Source organism: Platichthys flesus, chromosome 24 (assembly GCF_949316205.1).
Source record: "Platichthys flesus chromosome 24, fPlaFle2.1, whole genome shotgun sequence".
In the NCBI taxonomy this organism is placed as follows: domain Eukaryota; kingdom Metazoa; phylum Chordata; class Actinopteri; order Pleuronectiformes; family Pleuronectidae; genus Platichthys; species Platichthys flesus.
The window spans coordinates 1,117,633-1,139,544 of NC_084968.1; the positions used below are offsets into that span (position 1 = coordinate 1,117,633).

The 21,912-nt window shown below is 43.1% G+C and overlaps 2 protein-coding genes across 4 annotated transcripts; one reads left to right on the top strand and one right to left on the bottom strand.

The window, feature by feature from the left end:
• Window positions 1-672: 672 nt before the first annotated feature.
• On the top strand, window positions 673-9,230 carry ecsit (ECSIT signaling integrator). Of its 2 annotated transcripts, none has more exons than XM_062383809.1 (8): window positions 673-829; window positions 1,169-1,329; window positions 2,442-2,832; window positions 2,992-3,215; window positions 6,960-7,053; window positions 7,361-7,509; window positions 8,178-8,283; window positions 8,381-9,230. In XM_062383809.1, the coding sequence occupies exons 2-8, from the start codon at window positions 1,189-1,191 to the stop codon at window positions 8,665-8,667; spliced, it is 1,392 nt and encodes a 463-aa protein (XP_062239793.1). In that variant the 5' UTR covers window positions 673-829; window positions 1,169-1,188; the 3' UTR covers window positions 8,668-9,230. The 2 variants fall into 2 exon arrangements, with proteins under 2 accessions (XP_062239793.1, XP_062239794.1); XM_062383810.1 differs by having other exon boundaries at window positions 6,996-7,053.
• Window positions 9,231-9,427: 197 nt separating this feature from the next.
• LOC133949812 (uncharacterized) lies at window positions 9,428-21,382 on the bottom strand. Of its 2 annotated transcripts, none has more exons than XM_062383806.1 (7): window positions 21,285-21,382; window positions 16,663-20,085; window positions 15,287-15,979; window positions 12,579-12,628; window positions 12,427-12,488; window positions 11,985-12,332; window positions 9,428-11,551 (listed from the first exon to the last, which is right to left on the bottom strand). In XM_062383806.1, the coding sequence occupies exons 2-6, from the start codon at window positions 19,885-19,887 to the stop codon at window positions 12,016-12,018; spliced, it is 4,347 nt and encodes a 1,448-aa protein (XP_062239790.1). In that variant the 5' UTR covers window positions 19,888-20,085; window positions 21,285-21,382; the 3' UTR covers window positions 9,428-11,551; window positions 11,985-12,015. The 2 variants fall into 2 exon arrangements, with proteins under 2 accessions (XP_062239790.1, XP_062239791.1); XM_062383807.1 differs by lacking the exon at window positions 21,285-21,382 and adding an exon at window positions 20,998-21,178.
• Window positions 21,383-21,912: the final 530 nt, after the last annotated feature.

Here is a 21,912-nt window from a genome sequence, read left to right on the forward strand (position 1 = left end):
GAAGTAAAGAATGACACTAGCTTTCTCGAACAAGCTAAGGTGTACAGCCAGTCACAGGAAAATGTGGGAAAAGGCATCATCATTTCAGCAGGTGAAAAAGCTGTAGTATCACTGTATGGGGGCGAAAAAGATGAATCACTGGATATGCTGAGATACAGGCGATTCTGTGATAAAGTAACTCAGAAATCATCTCCAGTGGAACCGCGTGATGCCTTTTCCCACATTTTCCTGTGACTGGCTGATCACCTTAGCTTGTTCGAGAAAGCTAGTGTCATTCTTTACTTCTTACAGTGCCATTCCCTTTCCCTGTCACGTCATGGTAAATCAGTCTCTTGTGCCGCCCTCTCGGCATTTTGCGCCCTAGGCAACCGCCTATGTCGCCTGTACCAGGAGCCGCCCAGGGCTTGATACGATGATGATTTAAAAAAATGGACGTGAACATGATGTTCACTCATGCTCATCATATGAAAACCGATTCGTTAAGTTCACCGTTCGCGAATAATTTGCGCAACATGCACAACACTGTACAGGGAGCCACTGCAGAGGGGCTGAAGAGCCGCATGCGGCTCCGGAGCCGCAAGATGCTGACCCCTGCTCTATGCGGATACAACAACACAATAACATATTACGACGGTAATAGCGGAACCACATCTGCGCAATTGTGTCTGTTGTTTGGGGGAAGAGAATGTGTGCAGAACCAGGAAGTCCTAACGGATTTCCAACATGGCGGCGTCCACTGAGAGATATTCCTGAAGGAGACCAATTCCTTTCTTCACTCATCAATTCTACTGCTTGGTACTCAGTAAAGGATCAATACATATATACATATGTAAGTACATGAATCATGTATTACAGAATACTGGTTCGTTATAATACGGTGCCTGACTCTACACACTAACTCTGACATGTCACATGTGGAACTTCATTCAAAAAATGAACTGATTTATGTTTCCTCCTTTCCTGACAACTAAGTGTGGGTGACAGAAGTTAACTGAGACACGTTTATGAGCTAATTAGAATTAATCTTCTGTTCTGTTTGTATATTTGTATTGGTAAACATCAGATACAGCTGGTCTATTCACTGTGCTTGGTGTTGTTAGTGTATTTACAGTCTATGAACGGTGCACACGTCTTGTTCATTGTCTCTGTGCTGCTCTGCTCCCTGAAGGTCAGTGTGATGGTTCAGCCATGAAGTGTGTCCGCTGCCTGCTGCAGTTGCGGTGCCTCAGACTGGTGGGCCAGTCAGCCAGGTCTGCTGCCCAGTGTGGTGCTCTGCTGCAGGCTGCCGCATCCAGTCAGCCCAGCGTGCTCCACCAGAGCCAGCACAAGGTCAGCTTCATCCTCTGCACCCGGACTCCGGTCACAATGCTTCTCACCTCATAAATCCGGCATTATAAGCAAAGGCAACTCTCTACACAAGGATGACTTAGGAGTCTGGTCTTCATTAATCATACTTCACTGAATTCAATCCTTTTATTTAATGACAAGGAATCCCAATTATAAGCAAATGCAGCTCTACACAAGGATGACTCAGGAGTCTGTGAGTCTTCACATGGGATTATAGGAAAATAATAGATTTTGATTTAACTTCTTTTATGGCGGTTTTTTCTCTCCCAGAACTAGTTTCCATGGCCATGTCAAATGTAATTCAGTTTATAGTGATAGTGAATGACCACACTGGAAGGTGGAGTGAAATTCCAGGTCTTCATTGAGAGGAACTGTCATTGAAAAACAGGGATAATGGTACATATTTTTATTCAGTCTCAAGGAGGACATTCATAGTGTTACATTCTGTTGGTGACTGATTGGAATTTATTATCTGTCTGAGCAGTATGTCAGAATGTCAGATGGGGGGATCTGTTTTCATTCTATCTGAAGGGGACTGAATTTATATTCACACTGTCAGATGTCCCCTTCAGAAGAAAACTTAAAAAAATGTTTTATTTCAGATTCCAATTCCTAATAATTGTATAATATCTTCAATAGCTACAATTCGCTTTTTTAATTCTCTAATCCTGTAGCATTTGAGAGAGGATCTTGATGTTTTCTGAGATGTTTTCTGTGATTATTGGGACAAGCAATATTCGATTTCTGAGGCCAAACTCAAAATCAGCATTTAAGGGTTTAAAATAAATCTGATAGTTTATCAATTGCTGTTAATTGTAGACATTTTCAATGAATGTTCCTAGTTTGTGTTTTATTAGGCAGGTGTATGTTTTTGTTTGACAAACGAATGCATATAATGATTAGCCTCTACTTTCGCATTTGGACATTTTTTGTTACTTGCCCAGTGAAATTTCCACTGATATATTTCTTTCCTTTTTTGCTTAAATATCATCTCAGATTTTGATCCCATTTCACGGCAGGTGTTTGTTGCACTGCAGAGTTGCTTGGGATCTTCCTTTTTCATATGTGTTAATAGATAAAAACCTCTCTCGTAGGTGTTGAGACATTTCCACGGCAGCCCAGCCTTGGCCAAGAGTCAGCCAGAACCAGTGTACAATGACAAGAGGGAAAAGTCCCTGATCACCAACGATGATCTCTTCGAGCGGGTGGCGAAAGATGCCAGAACCAAAGCCATGTTTAACAAGGTGATGGACATCTTCATCAAGAGGGACATAAGACGGCGGGGCCATGTGGAGTTTATCTACGCCGCCCTGAAGAAGATGCCGGAGTTCGGCGTGGAGCGAGACCTCGCCGTCTACAACAAGCTTCTGGATGTTTTTCCCAAAGAGGTGTTTGTGCCCAGAAACTATATCCAGCGCATGTTCAACCACTATCCCCGACAGCAGGAGTGTGGAGTGCAGCTACTGGAGCAGATGGAGAACTATGGTTGGTGTTACAAGATACACTCTCCTGACCCTATTCCTGGAATGCTTTGGAAATTTAGACAGCTACTTTAAACTGTATATTGTATATTCATTTTACATGTATATGTATATGTTTGCAGTTTCTTGTGTATGACTTCCTTTTTAAATTGTCACATTTCAGGTATTATGCCCAACATGGAGACCAAAGTCCTGCTGGTTCAGATTTTTGGAGAGAAGACCCACCCCATGAGAAAGTATCAGCGCATCATGTACTGGTTCCCAAAGTTCAAGCACATAAACCCCTTTCCCATCCCTCAGCAGCTGCCGGAGGACCCGGCGGACCTGGCTCGCTTCAGTCTGACTCGCATCGCTAACGATCTGGATGCAAAAGTTATCGTCTACCAGGTACAACTGTACTGACTGTGATGTCTGTGTGTTAAATAAAAAACTGGGTTCAGGATGCTGTTAACCTAGCTTAGAATAAAGACTTGAAAGAAACAGTAAGTGAACCCTTTGGAATAATCTGTATCTACATTTGTATACATGTATACATTGATTATCTAAGTTACAACAAAGACACTCAGTCAATCTGAACTCGGAGGAGGACAGGGTCTTCAGAGACTGACAAAATCCTTTTTTCTACTATTAATGAGATATACATTCTCATCAGGGGAATGATTAACTTTTGTCAGCTTGTTACCTGTTCACTGTGGGTGATGAAGAAAACTTCAGCAAAAACACTGTATGCAATTAGCAATTTACACGCTAATAATAATATCTTCTCCTTCAGTTTAGTTTTTTTTAATGGTGTTTGACTCATTAGGGCCCGAGCACTGACAGGGTGAGGCCCTATTGAAATTGTAAGGATTATTATTCAGAGTAAATTAATTGCCTTTTGAGGGCTTTAACATGATAAAGAAAGTGAGAAAGTGGTGAACATTAACGTATTCAGGAGAAATTTTATAGAAAATCGATACACAGGTGTATCTTGACCAGACAAACAAAAAAGTCTTAGCTGCAATAAGAAAGGCGCAACAGGAAGCCTGCTATTTTGCATTCAGTGGCCATTTTGGCCATATTCCACATTTTTACTTTGAGGTACTTGTAACAGGGCTTTCATCAGATCAACTTCAAATTGAGATGAGTGTCATCACAACAAGATGGAGATACAAAGTTATTAAAAGATCGATTTTTCGCCACACGGTGTCGTCCATAGTAAACATGTTTTATTGTTCTACCACAATCAAAGAGCAAGTGTTTGTTTCCCTCTTTTCATCCCCATTCCAACGGACATTCAGCAATCATGAAGGAAGAAAGCTATCACAGACACAGCAGTGGGACCAATTTCTCTACCCAATGTAGCCTCGGAAAATAACATCTTGCACCTGCTGCGTTTTGAATAACGGCAGAGACTGTAGAAAAAAAGTTAAACATCCCCCGCTGCTTTTCTGATGTCTATCTGGCTCCAGATGAAACTTTTCTTCTGTTGATGAAAGAAAAAAGCTACAGATCTAGTTCCGGATTTATAGGAGAAAACAGGAGAACCACTTGCTCCTCCCCTTACTTCCCCTCTCCTCCTTCTCCTTCACCTTCTTCTCTCTCTTTTTCAGTTCTTTGCTCTCCTTCTTCTCCTTCTTCTCTCTTTCCATTTGCACTTTCTTTTCCTGCTTATTAGTTTCTTTCTTCTCCTTCTTGTCTCTCTTCAGAAAACAGGAGAACCACTTGCTCCTCCCCTTACTTCCCCCTTCCTCCTTCTCCTTCTCCTTATCCTCCCTCTCCAGTTGCTCTTTCTTCTCCTCTTTCACATTTTTGACCTTCACATTGTCCGAGTTGGTCTCAAAAGTGAGATTCTGAAAAGACAGAGACAAAACATAAGTGTCAACATTTTCTTCGTCAAAGTCTAAACGTGAAAGAAACGTACAATCCATATCATTAAGATCTGAAATGATCTGATGTAATGTACCTGATGCTGAATGCTCTTCAGTAGCAGGCTCTGTGCTTCCTTCGCCTCATTGAAAAAAAACTTCTCTGTCTTCCTGAGCTTGTTTTCCAGATACTCTTTCTGCTTGAAGCTGGCCTCCCCTTCCAGGACACTGCACCTCAGCTTCTCCTCGTAGTTCTCCTGCAGAGCTGCAAATTTCACCTTCCAGTCATTTTCGGCTTTCTGGAGCGTGCTGGAGATGAAGATCAGTGGTCAGGGAGATATTTTCTTCCACTTTCTCTTTCATCGTCGTCTTCATAACTTCAAGCTCCTTCTCAAACTCTTCCTCTCTGGCTCTTGCTGTGTTAACAAGCATCATCATGTCGACACAGTCTTCTCTGGCCCGAACGAGCTGTAAGGTAGTAGAGATCATGTGGTCCTGCAGTTTTTTGTACTCAGCAGTCAGCTGCCTCTTCAGAGCAACGTTTACTGCAGCTAGACCAGTGCTTTCTGCAGCCTGCTTTTTCAGAGCAGCTTTCTCTGCCACATGCTTCTGTATGACTGCATTCTTAGCCGTCAGCTTCTTAAGAATAGTGTTTTCTGCAGCCAGAGCAGCCTTTTGTGCCGCCTGCTGCTCGAGCTGTGTTTTCTGCAGCAAGAGCTGTGTTTACTGCAGCCAGAGCTGTGTTTTCTGCAGCCAGAGCAGCCTTTTGTGCTGCCTGCTGCTCCAGAGCTGTGTTTTCTGCAGCCAGAGCTGATTTCTCTTGCTCTCTCAGACCAATGTTATCTTCAGCCAGAAACGTTTGTTCTGCTGCCTGGCTCCTCAGTTTAGCCTTTTCACTCGCCTCCTCCTTTAGAGAGGCTTTCTCAACAGCGAGCTCCTGGTTCTTCCTCCTTGTGTCGCGGAGGGGCTGCAGGCTTTTGTTGACGCTGTACCCCTTATGTTGGGCAGCATCATCAGATTGCATTTTTCCAAGTGACTGACACAGTCCCATCCTAACTTTATATATATTCAAAGAGACAGAGCTGAATGAATTTGAGACTTTAACACACATCTGATTTTTCTTGCCTTGAAGTGCTGGTCTACTTTGTCATTGTGAAGATTCCTACTAATAGTTAATCTGATTCTCCTTAGATTGTGTTTCTCCTTTATATGCAAGTCAATTGGCTTTGATCTAGAATTTAGAGGTGTAATTTAAGTAGTTAGTAGCAAAGGACTGTTGTTTGTATTATTGGACCTGGTTGTGTCGATTGGCCTACATCTACAAAAATCGATAGGGACATGTGTCTTTTCATGACAAAGAAATAAGTTTCTTGTATAGACATGCTAGACAAATAAGGAAGCCCGCCATTTTAGATTTGGTGGCCATTTTGGCCATTTTCTAAAATTTTACTCTGATGATCTTGTCGTAGGGCTTCCATGAAATCAACTTCAACTTTTTGAAATGTCACCTAAACAAGATGGAGATATAAACTAATTGGGTATATTTGATTTCATCACATAGTGTGACCGTTGCGTGGCGTCAAATTTGTATTTCACGCCATCAGAACACAAGCTTCTGTATCTCAGACATATTTGGTCCAATCGAGTCCAAACTAGACATGTAAGACTAGAGTCTCGACCTGATGACAGCTACAAAGACATCATGACTAACATCACAGCGCCACCTGCTGGATACAGGAAGTGAAGCGTTTATCCTTGCCACAGAGCGCAAAACGCACGCTTGGTCATCGACCGCTCTCTCTCCATCAACCGCAACAGACTTGAAATCGCCTGTGCAGCCCAAGTTTTCATTTAGCATCTGACTTGTCTACAAATCTCATTGCATTGCACAGCTGTTAGTCAAATGTAAATGTGTTTGTTCTTCGATTACTGGAAAAACCAGAGTCATCTACAGGATCCTGACAGGGACAAATGAGTTACAATTAAGTGAGAAATAATAAAGAGTAGCAGATAATTTTATAGATGAGTGGAATGATTCTCTGCTCGAGACTTTCTGTGTCCACTCTGGTTTTAAAAACAACATTAATCAATGAAGGGCGGATTTATCATGACTATGAATGGAGATTTCAGATTGACCTCATCACATGACTTCTCTTCTCTCTGCTTTGGGAGCAGAAACAGTTTAATACTTCAATTTCTGTTCAGGATATTTTGTTCATCACCAGATAAATGCCACCGCTCATAATTTTTTATTTCATTGTCATCCATCCAATCGTCTTTGCAGAATATATCCTGTCTTTTGCTTTGCTCTTCCCACCAGCTGCCCTGCACAGATGTTACAGTGAGCGGAGAAGAGATAACACTTCCACATATCATAGGTATGGAAACAACTCGATCGTTGGGATTCAGAAGTTTCCCAATCCTCATTAAATTGGATATAATATCTCGACATATATTTCATAATATATGTATTCTTTGACATATAATGGCAGTGGATGATTTAAGGCCAACTGGAAACCACAGAACAACATTAACAAACCAGGGAACTGCTTTTTCTTCATCTTAGCCATGAAAAGTAATGAATTCATGTTTAAACGAATACAGTGGTGGGTTCAAATCCATATATTCTGGACCTGGACTGTGTCTCACTGCCGTTTTTCCCTCACCTTCCTGCTCTGTCACCAGGGACCCAGAGCCCCAGTCAAATGGAGCTGCTGGCCAAGCATAACCCGAGCAGGCCTGTGTTTGTGGAGGGCCCCTTCCCTCTGTGGCTGAGAAAGACCTGTGTGCACTACTACATCCTCAGAGCTGACCCCATACCGCCTGATGAAAAGGTGGGGAAACCCTGCTGGCAGCCATGTTTAAATAAATAACAGTTGAAACATTATTGCACCTACTGGTGAATGAAGTCAGTTTTAAATAGCAACACATTTTTTATATATTTTATCAATTATTTTATCATCTTTGAGGGAATAGAACATTATATTTTCGCATGGGGGGGGGATTCATAAAGCCTGAATCCATGCGACTGTGTAAAAGTAAAATCAACTAAATAAGAAAAGGGAGTATATTCCTTGTTATTGCATATAATGACAAATTTTTTGGGTAAACCCTTAAAAATGTAAAATCCTACTAGTATTACAGAGTCTCACACATGTTTAAAGTCAAGGAACACCATTAAACAAAATGTGTAGGTAATAAAAATGGTTCAATATGATCAATAAAGACCTTTTTTTTAAGCTCAGTCTAAACAGTAAAGACTGTGGAATGTTGTTTGACCAGCTTAATGAATAGATGTTAATTGGCTGTAGCTCACTAAATTCGACAGCTACATTTGCCTCAGTAGCTGGAGACCATGATGGATATGATAACAGCCAGGGGGCGGTCACCTCGTGTGTCCTTTCCTTTCTTTCCGTATAACTATGTGACTAATGTTTAGTACACTGAAGTCTGCAGTGGTTATTTTTCAGTCACTGAGTTGTATCTGTGTTTCTCTCCTCAGGTCGAGGAGCCCTATGATCCAGAGCAATGTCTGGACTACCCTCTGCAGTTAGACCTGGATTTGGACCGTGACTTCGGAGACGAAGAGAGCTTCGATGTAGAAGACTGTAAGATATTTACAGCCTTCCTTGTGGTACTCTTGTTTTAGAGTAACCATTGTTTTCTCTGTGTAACTCAGCCCTTGTATGTGTGTTGTGTCTCCAGTGGATGAGGGCCCAGTCTTCGCCATGTGCATGACCAGTCAGGGAGACCAGGCCACCCTGAACCAGTGGATCTCTGGCCTCCAGCAGAGCAACCCCGTACTGGGTCAGGTCCCCACTCTGTTTCGTCTCAACGCCGGGCCCCGTGAGCTGCAGGGGGCAGCCGCCACAGAGTCGGGTCACTCCCACGGGCCTGAAGCAGAGACCCTGAAAGAAGAGTCACCGCATGAAGAAGAACCGCAAAATATAGTGGAAGAGGAGCCAAGGAGGAGCCAGGGGATGCAACAGTGAACAGCCGTCAAACTGGCAAAATAAATCATGACACACTGTCAATGGCTGATTAAGAGATATTAGTCAAGGCTGGTTAAGAACTGAACTCGTGGGAGGCCCTGGTTGGGTTCAACAGGCAAAGCTGCAGAACCGGAGGAGGACTCCTGATCTGTTGCTGAGATTCAGGAATGAAATAAATTAAATGAAAACAAAACTGTTCTTCTCCATTGTTCCCAACTTAGGGCTCATTGTGGGGGCACAGGGGTTTATTTAAGGTTTTTTGTTGTCATTGATCCTTATTCAAGTAATATGGCAAAATATGGTTTCTCACAGGCTTAAGTGGAAAATCTAACATGCAAAGTAATAACATAAAATCCGCCATAAGAGAACCGTTATCGTAGGTTGGTCAGCAATGTAGATATGCACATTCAGTTACTGTAATTATGAAATATAAATTACATGTATAACACATATATAACCACTTACTGTAAAAACTGAATATATAGATAAAGGAATAGTACATTCAAACAAGTCCTCTATTTTATTGTTTCCCAAATACCAGGCAATAAAAGCTGCAATTCTGAGATTTTGCCTTGTATTCATCTTTTGATCTTTAGTGTGCACTGTCAGATCTCACTGTTCCACACTGTTGGACACTTATGTGTGAAGTGAGCTGGGACCAAATGCGTTCAGTCCCATTTGACCTCCAATCAGTTGTATATGGCCACGACGAAGGAATGTGTGACCTGATACGTGAAAAAATATATATCGAACCAACCCAAAGGTAGAAAAGGTTTATTACTTAAAAGGCATTGAAACATTCCCTTTGAACTGGTAAACAAGTCAGAATTACATTCTCAGAAGGTAAATTAGCTTGGTCACTTCCAGCTATTTACAGTGTTGTGGCTGTGCAGGCAGCTCCTCAAAGCAGAACTGACCTCCGCAGCCTTGTGCTCAAACAGATTTTTTTTTTTCAGCATTTTTCTCTACATAACAATCATACAAAGAAAACATGGGAATGATTTTCCAGAGCTCATCTCTGGTACACAACTCTTCATCCATGTACTACTCATGCAGGAAAGCCTTTTGATCCTCAATACTCACAAATGAGATGCTTTTCTAACATGAAACTACCTATGGTTATGAATAATGCATCATCAATAATATAGAGACAATTCAATAAATAATAAATTAAGTTGCACAAAGTCAAAGAAAAATTTGGCATCTTATAACCACTTCTGTTTTTTTCGTGTATTTACAGTGCAAACTTTACACATGGTGAGGCTGGTATGAACAGCAGGAGCGTCTTTTTAAAGAAGCTAGAAATGTACTATTTAAAAAGTTGTCTCGACACAAAACAGTCATCTAGAACATGTGTAAAGTTTCGGGTTTGAACAACATGGTGCTACCACATACAAAAACATGTGGAACAGTTCCTGATGCCCATAGTAAATAATAAAGGGTCTCAGACCTTTATCCCAAATCTGATAGCAACTATCAGTTCATACAACTACACTACAGTAAAAAGTGTTTGATTCTTGTGCTGTATGTGTGTAGACACATTTTCTGATAACTGTCTGACACTGGGTTTAAATCTAAATTTACTGAATATTCTACTATAAATATCTATAGTTTGATAATAGCTCTGATATGACTCCGACAACAGCTATTACAAACACATCCTTCTAAACCTGACAGTGCACTTTTATATTTTCTACCATTTCATGTATCTGTTCAATGTCTGATACACACCTTGTTTCTATTTGTAAGCTGTCTCATATCCCTTGGTTGTCATTGAATCGTTAGGTTGTCGCTGAACCCTCTGGTGACTCATCATTGGTCTGACTTTAAAGCAAGTCCATGTAACTTTTGGACAAAAGAAATCAATTCGTCTTCTTAAAAATAAAAAGTTGTAAAAGCAGTAAAGCACACCCTGACTTAATTCATAACCCTCAGGGTTTTACTGCTGCAGCCCTCTATATTCTGACCAGTAGCCCATATTTGACTACGGCTGCTTTGTGTCTGCTGGATAAATAAAGGAACGTAATGTAAGCAGACCATAGGAGGGGAAACCTAAATCGTACTTTTCACCTGTTATTATGCCACAGGGGCTTGTATTTTCAAGGGTTCATTTCTGATGGCCTGAAATCCTGGATCTTTGAAAACCAACATTTTGTTGCAACACTGGCCATCCCCTCATCATGCTCGTGTTAGTGTCGTGTAGGAAAGGAACTTGAGCTGAGTAGCACAATGTGCATACAAATTATATACTCAAGGGTTTGGCTTAAGCAATGCATTAAGCACAGTGGGATTACAAAAATATCTGGAACTTTAGAATTTAAAAAAGAACAGCCCACATCTAAAACAATGTGGTTTTTTTTCCTAGGGTTTGCTCAGACAAATCTATACCAACTGCTATTTATATCTAAACCATCAGATTGGATTTATAGTTTGTGGCAGGCATTGAAATAACTGGGGATTTTAAATGGGTGGATCACAATTCAAGAAATTAAAATCAATGTAAATTTTCATCTTTGTCTATTTGAGAGTAGGTCCAGGATGCATTTAGTCCATATTAGCACAGAGATATGCTCCCTACAATGTTGGACTTCTCTATTGATTATTTTAAATATTGTAACAAAATCTCAGTTGTGGCAGCTTCAGTATAAAAGTGTCCATACTGAAGAAACAATATTACAATCCTGGCGGGACAATGAGGTAAAGCTGCTGTCAGGGCAAGAGCAGCATTCTTTTCAAGGTGACTTTTTATGAAGGTAAACAGATTGATTGAAAAAAAAATCTAAAAATAAAGAAGACAACGCATGAGTGGGGCTTCTCTCCGGGTCCACGATCTTCAGTTGACTCCTGCAGGACACGTTCTCTTCTAATCAGTTCCTGCTTTATTCTGCAAAACAGAAAAAAAAAGGTGTGTTAAGCATCTACACAATCATCAGACCCAAATTCATAACTTTCAAAATAAAAGCTCTGTAATCCGGCTGGAGGGCAGCACCTGCGGACAAACACACTGACTGCCACAGAGTGCTGATTGCCTGTTTATTCAATTTTCATAAAGTTTGAACACATCACATATCCAAATAACACCAAACGAGATATGCATTCCACAGACAGACAGACAGAACTTCTGGGACTGTTGAGTGTTTTTGTTTTAACAAAAGTTACATAGTCTCACGGCAGTATCCAAACCATGTAATTGTTATGTGACCAGTGGTTATTTAGATATTTTACTCAGTGTGAGCAACAAAAATGTTGGAGCTGGGCCCTTTCACTACTTGAACAACCATATGTATACAGTAGATGAACAATACATGAATAGCTACCTTGCACTCTCTACATGTCTTCTCTCTGAGGTCATGATGTACCGCTCTGCTGCTGGAGCTGACTGGTGAAGAAGCGTTCCCGCCGGGACACCTGCTCGTCCCATGCCTCCAGAATTCGCTGTCTCTCCCCGGCTTCTAGCGTCAAGGTGTCGGGGTGGGCGTCCTCGATGTGGGCCCTTACGCCCTCCAGGCTGTGGGAGTACTGCAGCTCCCCACACACCATGCACACCAGCAGCTGGTTGAGTGGGTCGTAGTCCATGAGGTACCTGTACCTCCACACGCTGTCCGAGATAGAACCTTCCTCACCGCTGTGGTTCTCATAGTCAGTGTACAGCAGCTCCGGGTCATCTGCGGAGACAGCAAAAGGAGAGTGAGTTTTGTGCTAGCTTTACCTTTGTAAAGTTCATTCTTTACGTATAATGTGACAGTATTAATACTCCACCTTCCACTGGTGCTGGGTAATTTGGGAACTGAAATGATTCCTGGTCAGTGTCCACTGAAGTGCTATGACAGGAGGAGAACAGTTCTATTAATCACCATCCTACATGGAACCAGTAGCAGATATACCAAAGGGAAACTAAGCTCATCACCCACCTCATTAGATGCTCTGACTCATCAGAGGAGCTCAACCACTGACCAGAATCCTACAGAGAAAAATATATGCAGAGTTAGAATACGTTCGCTATTTACCAAATAATTCCCAATTCTGTTTTTACTTCTTGCTGAGTTGTATCCTTAATTCACGACTTGTTTATTAAATCTTATCAATGCACACTTCCTGTCTTTAAACTATAAGCCTATATCTGTCAGTCACTACAGCGAGGCATTAGATAAGCCAATGAGAATAATAAAACATGCAAATATAATAATAAGCAAAAGAGACAGAAACAACAGGAGGCTGAGCAAACCGTTTTCAAATGACATCTCTTTGTAGTTGTTGAATTTGCTGTGCGCTTCTATATCGTTTTTGTGTAGGCTAGCTCAGGACTTTAAAATTCATACTAGGGCTGTGGTCAGAATAATCCCCCTTCCAAACCACTTTTCCTCAACCCCCCCGGCAGAAAATGTCAGTAGGTCAAGGAAAGATGTGAAGGAGAAACCCTGAGGAGTTAGGAAAGGAACACCACAGTGCAGAGGAAATCTGACTCCACTTGCACTCTGCGTTTAGATACACACAGACTCTACAGTAGAGAAACAAACTGTGCTGTGCAAATACAGTTTGAGTAAAGTGTCCTAAACAGAAATCCTGGTCAAAGGTTTTTAGTTTATGCAGAGAGAACATTAAACCATTGGTTACTCACAGGAAGAAATAAAATTAATTTTTATAAACATAAAAATAACTAACAGGATTGAAATGTTAAACTAATAGCATGACGAATATTAGTGGAGAAAACCTTACATAATTAGAGAGAATTATTTTGTGCAATTCAGGTATTGAAATGACTTTAATGATGATACTTATATATTATGTATTTTCTGATTATGATATTTATATATATTTATATATATTGTGAACTATGAATTCAATATGCCTATGACTCCTGACTAGACATCTTGTCACAGGTCAAAAACGTCTGTTCTGTTTTTTGGAATATTTATGCGGGTCTGTCCAGGTGCAACTACGAGATTGTGTCGCTTCAAACATTGCTGCAAAAGAATTGTGGGACGGCATTCTCTCCTTTTCTTTCATAAAGGATGGTCCAGTGTTTCCTATGCTGAAGGGGATAAATTAGGAAGCATTGAAGCTCCTTTCCTTATCATTTAGAAAATTGGTACAGCTCTTATTATGGCGGCCGCTGAACAACTTCCGGGTAATTTCACTCAGTTGGGAAACTTCCGAAGCAAAATGGACTCTTCAAATGCATCCTAGGACTCCTCAGCTTGTTGAAATCTGTTTTCTGTGACTTTGGAGGAACTTTGGCACGGCTCTACAGATGTCACCTGGGTTATCTTGGCTTGAGTTTTGAGACACACAGCTAAGGGGCCTGTATTGCAAAGAAAGTTCAACATACCCACAGCATTTTTTCGTTGTCCGCTTTCGGCAGACCTTGATAACCTGGACTATGAGGCTGTCTTCGTAAACCCTATGTTTTCTTATCCAGCTATGAGCCCAGACTTATTCATTATAATCTGCCACTTCAGAATCTTGAATAAAGTTCTTAATAAGTATGAGAATAACACTGAGGGTCTGCAGGTAGAGTCAGACACAGCGACATCCAAAAGGGACTTTATACAGTGAAACATCAAAGATGATCACATTACTAGAAAGGAAAAGAAACAGTGGGTATGATTCTCTAACTTAAAAGTATAAAGTTAAAGATAAGTCTATAAATTAGATAAGATAAATAAGTATTTCTCTTGTTTTAGTCTGATGATGTACAAACTATGATGAGCATGTGTTACAGATAAACAAAGTTTAAAGTTATGTCAGTGTTTCTGCTGCAAAAGCAGAGAGGAGAGAGGCAGGTGATGAGCTCAGTCTGACTGACATGTTGATTTGTACTCATGGAAATATTTCATGGATTTTTAATAAAGTACATCGTAGGCTTAAGTTTTATTTAGTTTTTACTTTTCTTATTCTGGTCTGCAGTGATAGAATTAAGCAGCAAAAGCATCAACACTGTCGGGTTTTATGTCTGCTATCAAAGGATCTTTGGTGAATTAAAATGAATCTATAATAGTTCTGATGTATTTACTTCTTAGGTTACTGTTAACTCCTATGTCCCTCTCAGGATCTTAATCTTAATTATCTTAATGACTTAAAAGTCACAATATGTCTGCCTCCATTGATTTTAATTTGTCAAATTGTATTCGACTCCCTTTGTTAAAGGCTGAATAAAGATGAAGAATGATTATACTGAATGAACTCAGAGTTAGGTAGAGGATATATTTGCACTGCACCATAAGATGTACCACTAGAGTAAGTAATCAGTACACAAAGTAGCCAGTCTGCCTCCACTCTGTGTGGGGACACTATCTAATGCTCACTGGTTTAAATTACCATTATAAAGTACAGATCAAATAAAGCTACGGTCTGGTTTCTGTTAAGTTTTGCTTTTATATCTATTCTGAACTGTTTTCACTGTGTCCCTATCTCTCTTTTATTTCTTTACTGTCATTAAGGTTTATATTCCGGAACCAAAAATAGACATTTAACTCACAAACCGACTGCCTCACCCCTTTATCATCTAGCTGTCATTGAGCGTGTAACCCCTGAGGTACACCCTCATTATGAGTGATCTGTGATGTGCAGAGCGTGTGAGCCAATGAACAAGTCTTTTGTATATCTGTGTAGCTCCTACCTGTGTTGGTGGGTCCTGTGCAGGTAGGATGGGCCTCCAGTGGGCAGCTCTCTTCGTGGGGGCTCCCTTGTCCTGGATGGCCTTCCTGGCTCGCTGCTCCTTCTTTTTGATCCTCCAATACTCTCGCTTCCTCCTCAGAAAGTCCTCCTGAGACTCCCCAGGGATGGGTTTAGGTGGAGCCATGGTGCTTACAGGTACCAGCTTATAGGGAGAATGCATCGAATGTGAGGGGCTATGAAGTTGAGAAGTGATTTTTATCGCACTGAGGGTGGGATCAGACGTTTCAACATGGGGTTCAATGGTTTGCAGGTTGATGCTGGACAGTGGGTTGTCTGGAGGCGTCAGAGTAGGAAGGCGGGGTGCTGAGTCTACATCCGAACTTGATGACATCGGCATTTGAGAACGTGGCACGGCTTGCTGCGGATTCTCAGAAGCGTCGAGACAGTCTGACATGATATGTGAAGGTCCAACGTCTATGTTGTTCTGCTCACTCCCGGGAGAACAGGAGACACTGAGGACAGGCAACTTCACCTGGGCCGTGTGCGGTGACCGCTCAGCACGACATGTTGTGGGGCTGAGAGCAGGGAAGCTGGACACGGCCGGAAGTGAGACAATCGATGACCTGGATCTGAGAGCTGGTTTTACATGAGGATTTCCACGCTTAACATTGTTGAAGACACCAAAACCTTGAGCCTGAAACACAACAATAAAACATTAACAAAAAAATGTATATACCAAGCAATCAGTTCAAATTTAACTGTTAAAATGACAAATACCAGAGGAAGGTTTGCTGCGTCATTCAGGTTTTATTTGGAGAGCCCACTGGTCATGCCTGTAAGCCCTGAGCTCTATTCTCTCATCAACTGATACATCTGTGGCATCGTTGATATAAAGAGTAAGGGTCTGTCTTTTGAGATCATTATTCAGTGATGGACAGAAGCCTAAAAAAATCTATGTTACGTTTATAGGAATATAGTAAGCCTTGATACACAGATGTATGGAACCACTATGGGGACATGAGCCAAAAGTAGTTTTCCCATAACATTCAGGTGAGCACCAGATACCTTTAGAGTACAGCAAATACACCAGAAACTAAACTTAACATTTTTTGTCATAAAAAATGTATGTCTCTCCTCCGGCTTGCTACTTGCAAGGTGACTGACAAGAAAAAGACAGAGAAAAAACTATTTCGAAAGTAACTTCAATAGACCACAGCTTTAAAACATGCAGCACAGACAATGAACTCCTTCAGCATACAAAGTTGTTTATGCTTCATCAGAGGCCACTAGAAATCAAACATTTTGATTATTTGCTCCTTGTTGCAGTAACATTTGCTACACAATCTATCAGAATCTAAATAGATTGAGTCTCTTCACCTGGGTTAGCCGACTGCATAGTCCTCCCTGCCTCTCCTTCTGCCTGGCCTTTGACCTGGCCCTCTGCTGCCGCTTCATCAGCTTCCAGTACTCCCTCTTCCGCTGCAGGCTGGTCAAGCCGACCTGCTCAGTCCACACACTGTGATATCTTCGTGCTGCTGGTGACATGCCGTTTTCGAACTGTTCCTGTGTCTCACACTGTTGATCACCCGGTTCCTGCTGTGGGTGCAGCTCATCGATGGGTGGTTGATGTAGCTCGGGCGGCTCTGGGGAGCAGCAGCCTTCATGGCCCTCCTTTCTGGTGAGAAGCCTCTGGGTCCTGTGAGGTGAGGATGGACCATCGGGGTCTTCCTTGGAGGGGTTTAATGTGAATGTGGGAGAGGTTTGGGAGGCGTGCTCAGAGGTGGGAAGCATAGGTGCATCACTGGAGGTAGGAATAGGTGGGGGTGTCTCACTAATTTGTGGTGAGTTTTTTAAATGAGGGCCTGGTGAACGTGAGTGTGCCAGGGCCCCAGTGTCTGGCGGCCAGCTCTTTATCTGCAATGTCAGGTTAGCAGCCAGAGGAGCCACCTCATCCTCTTCAAAAATGAGCTGAGGTAAATTGGGCTTCAGCTCTCGCTCTGAGGCCTCTTCTGTTGTCTCCATTTTCATGTCAGTCTGCGGACTTTGACAGTCCCTCACTGTGCTAAGTGATTCTTCCAGGAGCTTCTTCATAGAGGCCACGGCTCGCAGAGTGGTGGCCTGGCTGTCTGCAGCCAGAGCTGGATCAGACTCCGGCTGGGGTGCTGATGGCAGTGGTAAGGAGTTTGGGCGTTTGATATCTGGACAGATGGCTTGTTCCGGTTGAGAATTTAGGTCAACTGCTGGCACAGTCTCAGTCTCTTGTTTTATCTCATTAGCATTTGGTGTAACGGGCACACTGTTATCTGGGGGAGGTTGTGTGTTTCCTTTTAGGTTAGAGAGACGTTTGTTCTGTGGTGCAGAGTTCAAGGCTACTTGCTTCTGGGCCCTTCTCCTCTGTAAGGCTGCGTTAGCCCTCATTTGTAGGACACCCTGCTTCAGTCGCCCTGCACGGGCTGCTCGCTGTTCACGTTTCTTTATCCTCCAGTACTCCCTCTTCTTTGCCATTCTCTCTTCCTGTGTTAGCGCTGGATCCAGAGATAGAGCCAGTGGAGCTGCACTACTTGAAACAGCCATTTTCATGACACAGCTGGACCCTGCCGACGATCCTCCAGAAATGGCCTTTTGAGGATGAGTGAGTGTGAGCTGCCCTACAGCTTGAGCGGGTGACGAGTGAGAATTAGAATTATCACGTGGAGTCCTTGGTCTGGCAGACAGTAGTTTTGGAAGGTTGATGACTGACTTTCCAGAAAGAGGAAAAGATACTTTCACCTGAGCTGGGCAGAAGGGCTGGTTAATTGTAACAGGGGTTACACCTCTTCGACTCGTATAAGGCGGATGTTGAGGCTGCGTAACGTGGGTATTACTGGAACTTTGAACATGAAGTTCTTCTTCACTTTGATGAGCTGCTGTGTCGTGACATGTGGAAACCTGGGGGATTTTAATGGTCACTGTCCCATCCTCTTTGATGAACCCGCCAATGGTCTCCGACGCGTGGGTCAGAGTTCTTCCCGCTGATTGTGTGAGCGCTCTGGCTTTCCTCATCTCCTCTAGGATGTTCTGGTAGCGTTTCACTCTTCGCATCAGAGAGTCCCTCTCCTTCAATCGATCCCTCACCTCCATTGACAACTTAGCTCGCTGTTCCCGCTTTTTAATCCGCCAGTACTCTCGCCGTTTTTCTATTATCTGCTCAGGTGTGTCATTGGGGTCGATCCTGGGCATATTTCTGGTACCAAAGACTGAAGCAAGCAGCGGGGACTTACATCTCATGTTTCTTTGAATCATCAAATTCCTCTGAGCTTCAATTAACCTCTGTCTGGGTGTTTTACATCGCACAATCCCTCGGGTAACATTGGAAAGATGTGCGTAACTTGGAAACCTTCTTAGCGTTTCCCCAGATTTTCTCCGAGAAATTGCTGTTGGTGATGTCCTGGTCTCATGTGGATTCTGCACTTTGATCTGCAGGTTAACTGTGGTCAAACTCGCTGCCGCAATTTTCAGTTTGTCATTTCTCTTTTTGGCCGGCCTGAACGTGGCTTTGGCCTGAGTAGGACCCGCTCTTCTCGAAAACGACTGAGATGGAAGATTTTGACGTGGACCCATGATTCCTGTTCTTTGTGCCATTTGCCTCTGTACCATCATCTCTGTGGCCTGTGTCCTATCTCTGGCTTTAGCTATCTGAGCGGCCAGCTTTGCTCTCTGCTCTCGCTTTTTGATCCGCCAATGCTCTCTGCGTTTGGCTGCTCTCTCCTCCTCAGACTCGATGGAAGGTTGCGAGTTGCCAACACCTTTAGCTCTCTGTGTGGTGACCAAGGAACTCTTTGTTCCACTCTGAGGTGTTGTGTTCTCTTCTTTACCCTCAGTTTTTATGGAGATGGGGCCACATGGAGAGGACACAAGAATCCTACCCATGGTCAGATTGGTAGGGGAGAGTCTGGGCTGACTGCGTGAAGCAACATGTTGTCTGTGTTGCAGGTTTAGGACTGATGTGCCCTGCATAGACACACGTGTATGAGGTGTTGTTTGGGCAGAGCTGCCATTGGTAATTCTGGTCACTCTGACTGGAGGCACTGAGGAACTGGAGTCCAGCTGGGTTCCACTAGGTGTGGGTGAGGTAATGGCTCTGTTCACAGCCCCCCTCGCTGCTCGGCATTTCACCGCGTCGCCCCTAGCCGCTTTGGCTGAGATGGAACATGATGCTGGGAACTGAGGCAAGACCTTGTCGAGTTTCATTGTGTGGAACCACTTCGGCTTTTGGCTTTCAGGGGTTTCAAATGAACCTTCTCCCACTGCATTTGCACTATGGGATGCTGGGGAGACATTGGGTGTTTTATATGACTCATCATTACTCTGCACAGGAGAAGAGGGAGCAGCTAAGATGCCAGATAAAGTGGAATTCACCACTGCGGTGGTATTTAGGTGGAGGATCTTTTTCCCTCGACTGTCTTGTGATGGCCTCCCTCTTCGCTCTGACAGACGAGCCCTCTGCTCTCGTTTCTTGGTTCTCCAGTATTCTCTCTTTTGGGCCAGGGTGGCATCATTGTATTCTGAGGCAGGCTGGTGGCGGTGGGACGCAGAACCACCTTTATCTTTTGCAGTTGGCATGCTGTTGCCAGCTTGGACAGCTCATCAGTTCGCATCCAACAGTACTGGTTGGTTCTTCCCTTGTCACACAGATTCAGACCAGACTCCTTCACTGCCATTTACTCACACAATGTCCTCCCATATGATGCTGCTGTGGGTGGTTTTCCTCCACTGAGCAGCTGCCAAATGTCTCAGACATCACATCAGTCTGCAGGTGTCCTGAGGAACAGAAAAAAAGCTCTTTGTTACGTCTCATACAATAAAAGTGTGAGACAAGCATGTATCAAACAAGTTTAATTGAAAATTACTGTATTTGCTAGTTGCCACTTTATTAGGGACACCTGTACAAACCACTCAAATACAACAGCTCAGCCATAAATGATATCCTCTGTCTCTTTTTTGGGTATAGCTGTACAATATAATGTAATTCAATGGAATAGCCCTGATAAGTCCCTTATTAAAAGGTTTAATGCTCAGTTTTGTGAATAGTGTCCAGGAGAAGTAAACTATCAATTTGTTATATTTCATGTGACAATTATATATCCCTTGCGATCATCCAATTTAAGCACACCAGGTGCTAGAATGAGATTAAACATCTTTTCACATGGGATTAATCCTCAACATAAGGTAACAGATTACTGATATCCCATGTTCAAAATGCAAAACATCACCTACGAAAACATCCAATGTGAATCGTAAGTCAGATCAGTGATACATTCACCCTGAAGATCTGGGACCTTCAATAGGCTCTTTTGGAAACTTTCCTCCTTGCTGACCAAACGTCACTTTGGGTGTCACATCATAGCGAGTGTACCCATTTTCCACACACGGATCCAATGCGAATGAAGACAATGCAGGAGCACCGAGACGCCCATTGCACTGTCACAACACAGTGCACGGTGCGCGAGGTCCAAGTGAGACAGACAACGTCTCTCAAGGTGATAACGGCTATAAATGTGGCATCCCAACACATCGACGCAAAGCATTTTCATCGCCCTGCACCTGTGACCCCGACACGTCGCGTTTGCAAAATGTGGAGGCTACAGGAAGCAGGACGGAAGCGGAGTGACACTGTCCCTTTAAACCTGTCCCTCTCTAGCACTAATTCTAGCAGTCGAGGGCCATTTTTACCCGTAACTCCGGCTCTGTTCGATCACTAGCGCGGCCAATCGACCAGGCGGCAGCACAATCGATGTTAGAGATAGGAATTCGCCCGAAGAAATTACCGCGTTTGCGCGCAAATGGCGCATACGGCGCAGTGTCTCCGAGGCGGCACAATGGACAGGCTCTTCCTCATCCTGTCCACACGGACTGCCTGAGTCTACTGCCTGTCGAAAAGACACGAGAGAAGCCGAGCCCTGCCGCGGGAGAGCAGGCCGCTCGAAGGCGTGTGGAAGAAAAACATGCATATCAGTTACCTTTCTGTTACACATAACTTTCCGGGACAGTTTTGGGACACAGATATTTTTAGTGCCAGGACACTGCAGCTACTTTCCGCCTGCCTGCCGAGCTCTGGGGCTGCCTTGACAACGCTCCGAAAGTACCAGGATGTGGGACCTGGATGCTCGCTCTTTCTGTGTGTGTGCGTGAGTGTGCGCGCGCTTGTGTGTGTGAGTGAACCGTATAGTAGCGTACAACGCCCCCCCCCCTCCTCCGATCAGACCCACAGACATTAAAATGATTTCACCAGTCAAACTATCAGCTCATATAAAATAAATATTTATATATGTCTTATTATTCAGGCTGAAGCGCGTTGAAGCCTGATTTTAGGAGAAGAAATTCTAAACCCGAGCAAAACAAATCTCAATGTATTTTCTGTTATATCTGACATGGCCCTGCCTGTAACAGCTGGACAAAGGTCCATTGATTTATTGGCTTTTTCTGCAGATGACCTCAATTGATGTGTGTGTTTTTTTTAATGCAGAAGCTTCAGGGTTAATGCAGTTTAGCTTTTGCTCTGAATAACACAATCAAATTATAATCTACGCGCGTAGAGGAGGGTGTTTAGAGCAGATGGTTTGTAGAAGTTCCAGAGACCAGGAGAGG

What these genes read in the sequence shown, in the direction of transcription:
- LOC133949812 (XM_062383806.1), bottom strand. Translation starts at nt 19,887, where the DNA reads ATGCCAACTGCAAAAGATAAAGGTGGTTCTGCGTCCCACCGCCACCAG. An exon ending in TATGCAGTCGGCTAACCCAG is followed by an intron (nt 15,980 to 16,662) that starts GTGAAGAGACTC and finishes GTTGTGTTTCAG; the next exon opens with GCTCAAGGTTTTGGTGTCTT. An exon ending in GAGTCAGAGCATCTAATGAG is followed by an intron (nt 12,489 to 12,578) that starts GTGGGTGATGAG and finishes CTCCTGTCATAG; the next exon opens with CACTTCAGTGGACACTGACC.
- ecsit (XM_062383809.1), top strand. Translation starts at nt 1,189, where the DNA reads ATGAAGTGTGTCCGCTGCCTGCTGCAGTTGCGGTGCCTCAGACTGGTG. An exon ending in TCCACCAGAGCCAGCACAAG is followed by an intron (nt 1,330 to 2,441) that starts GTCAGCTTCATC and finishes CCTCTCTCGTAG; the next exon opens with GTGTTGAGACATTTCCACGG. An exon ending in CAAAAGTTATCGTCTACCAG is followed by an intron (nt 3,216 to 6,959) that starts GTACAACTGTAC and finishes TCGTCTTTGCAG; the next exon opens with AATATATCCTGTCTTTTGCT.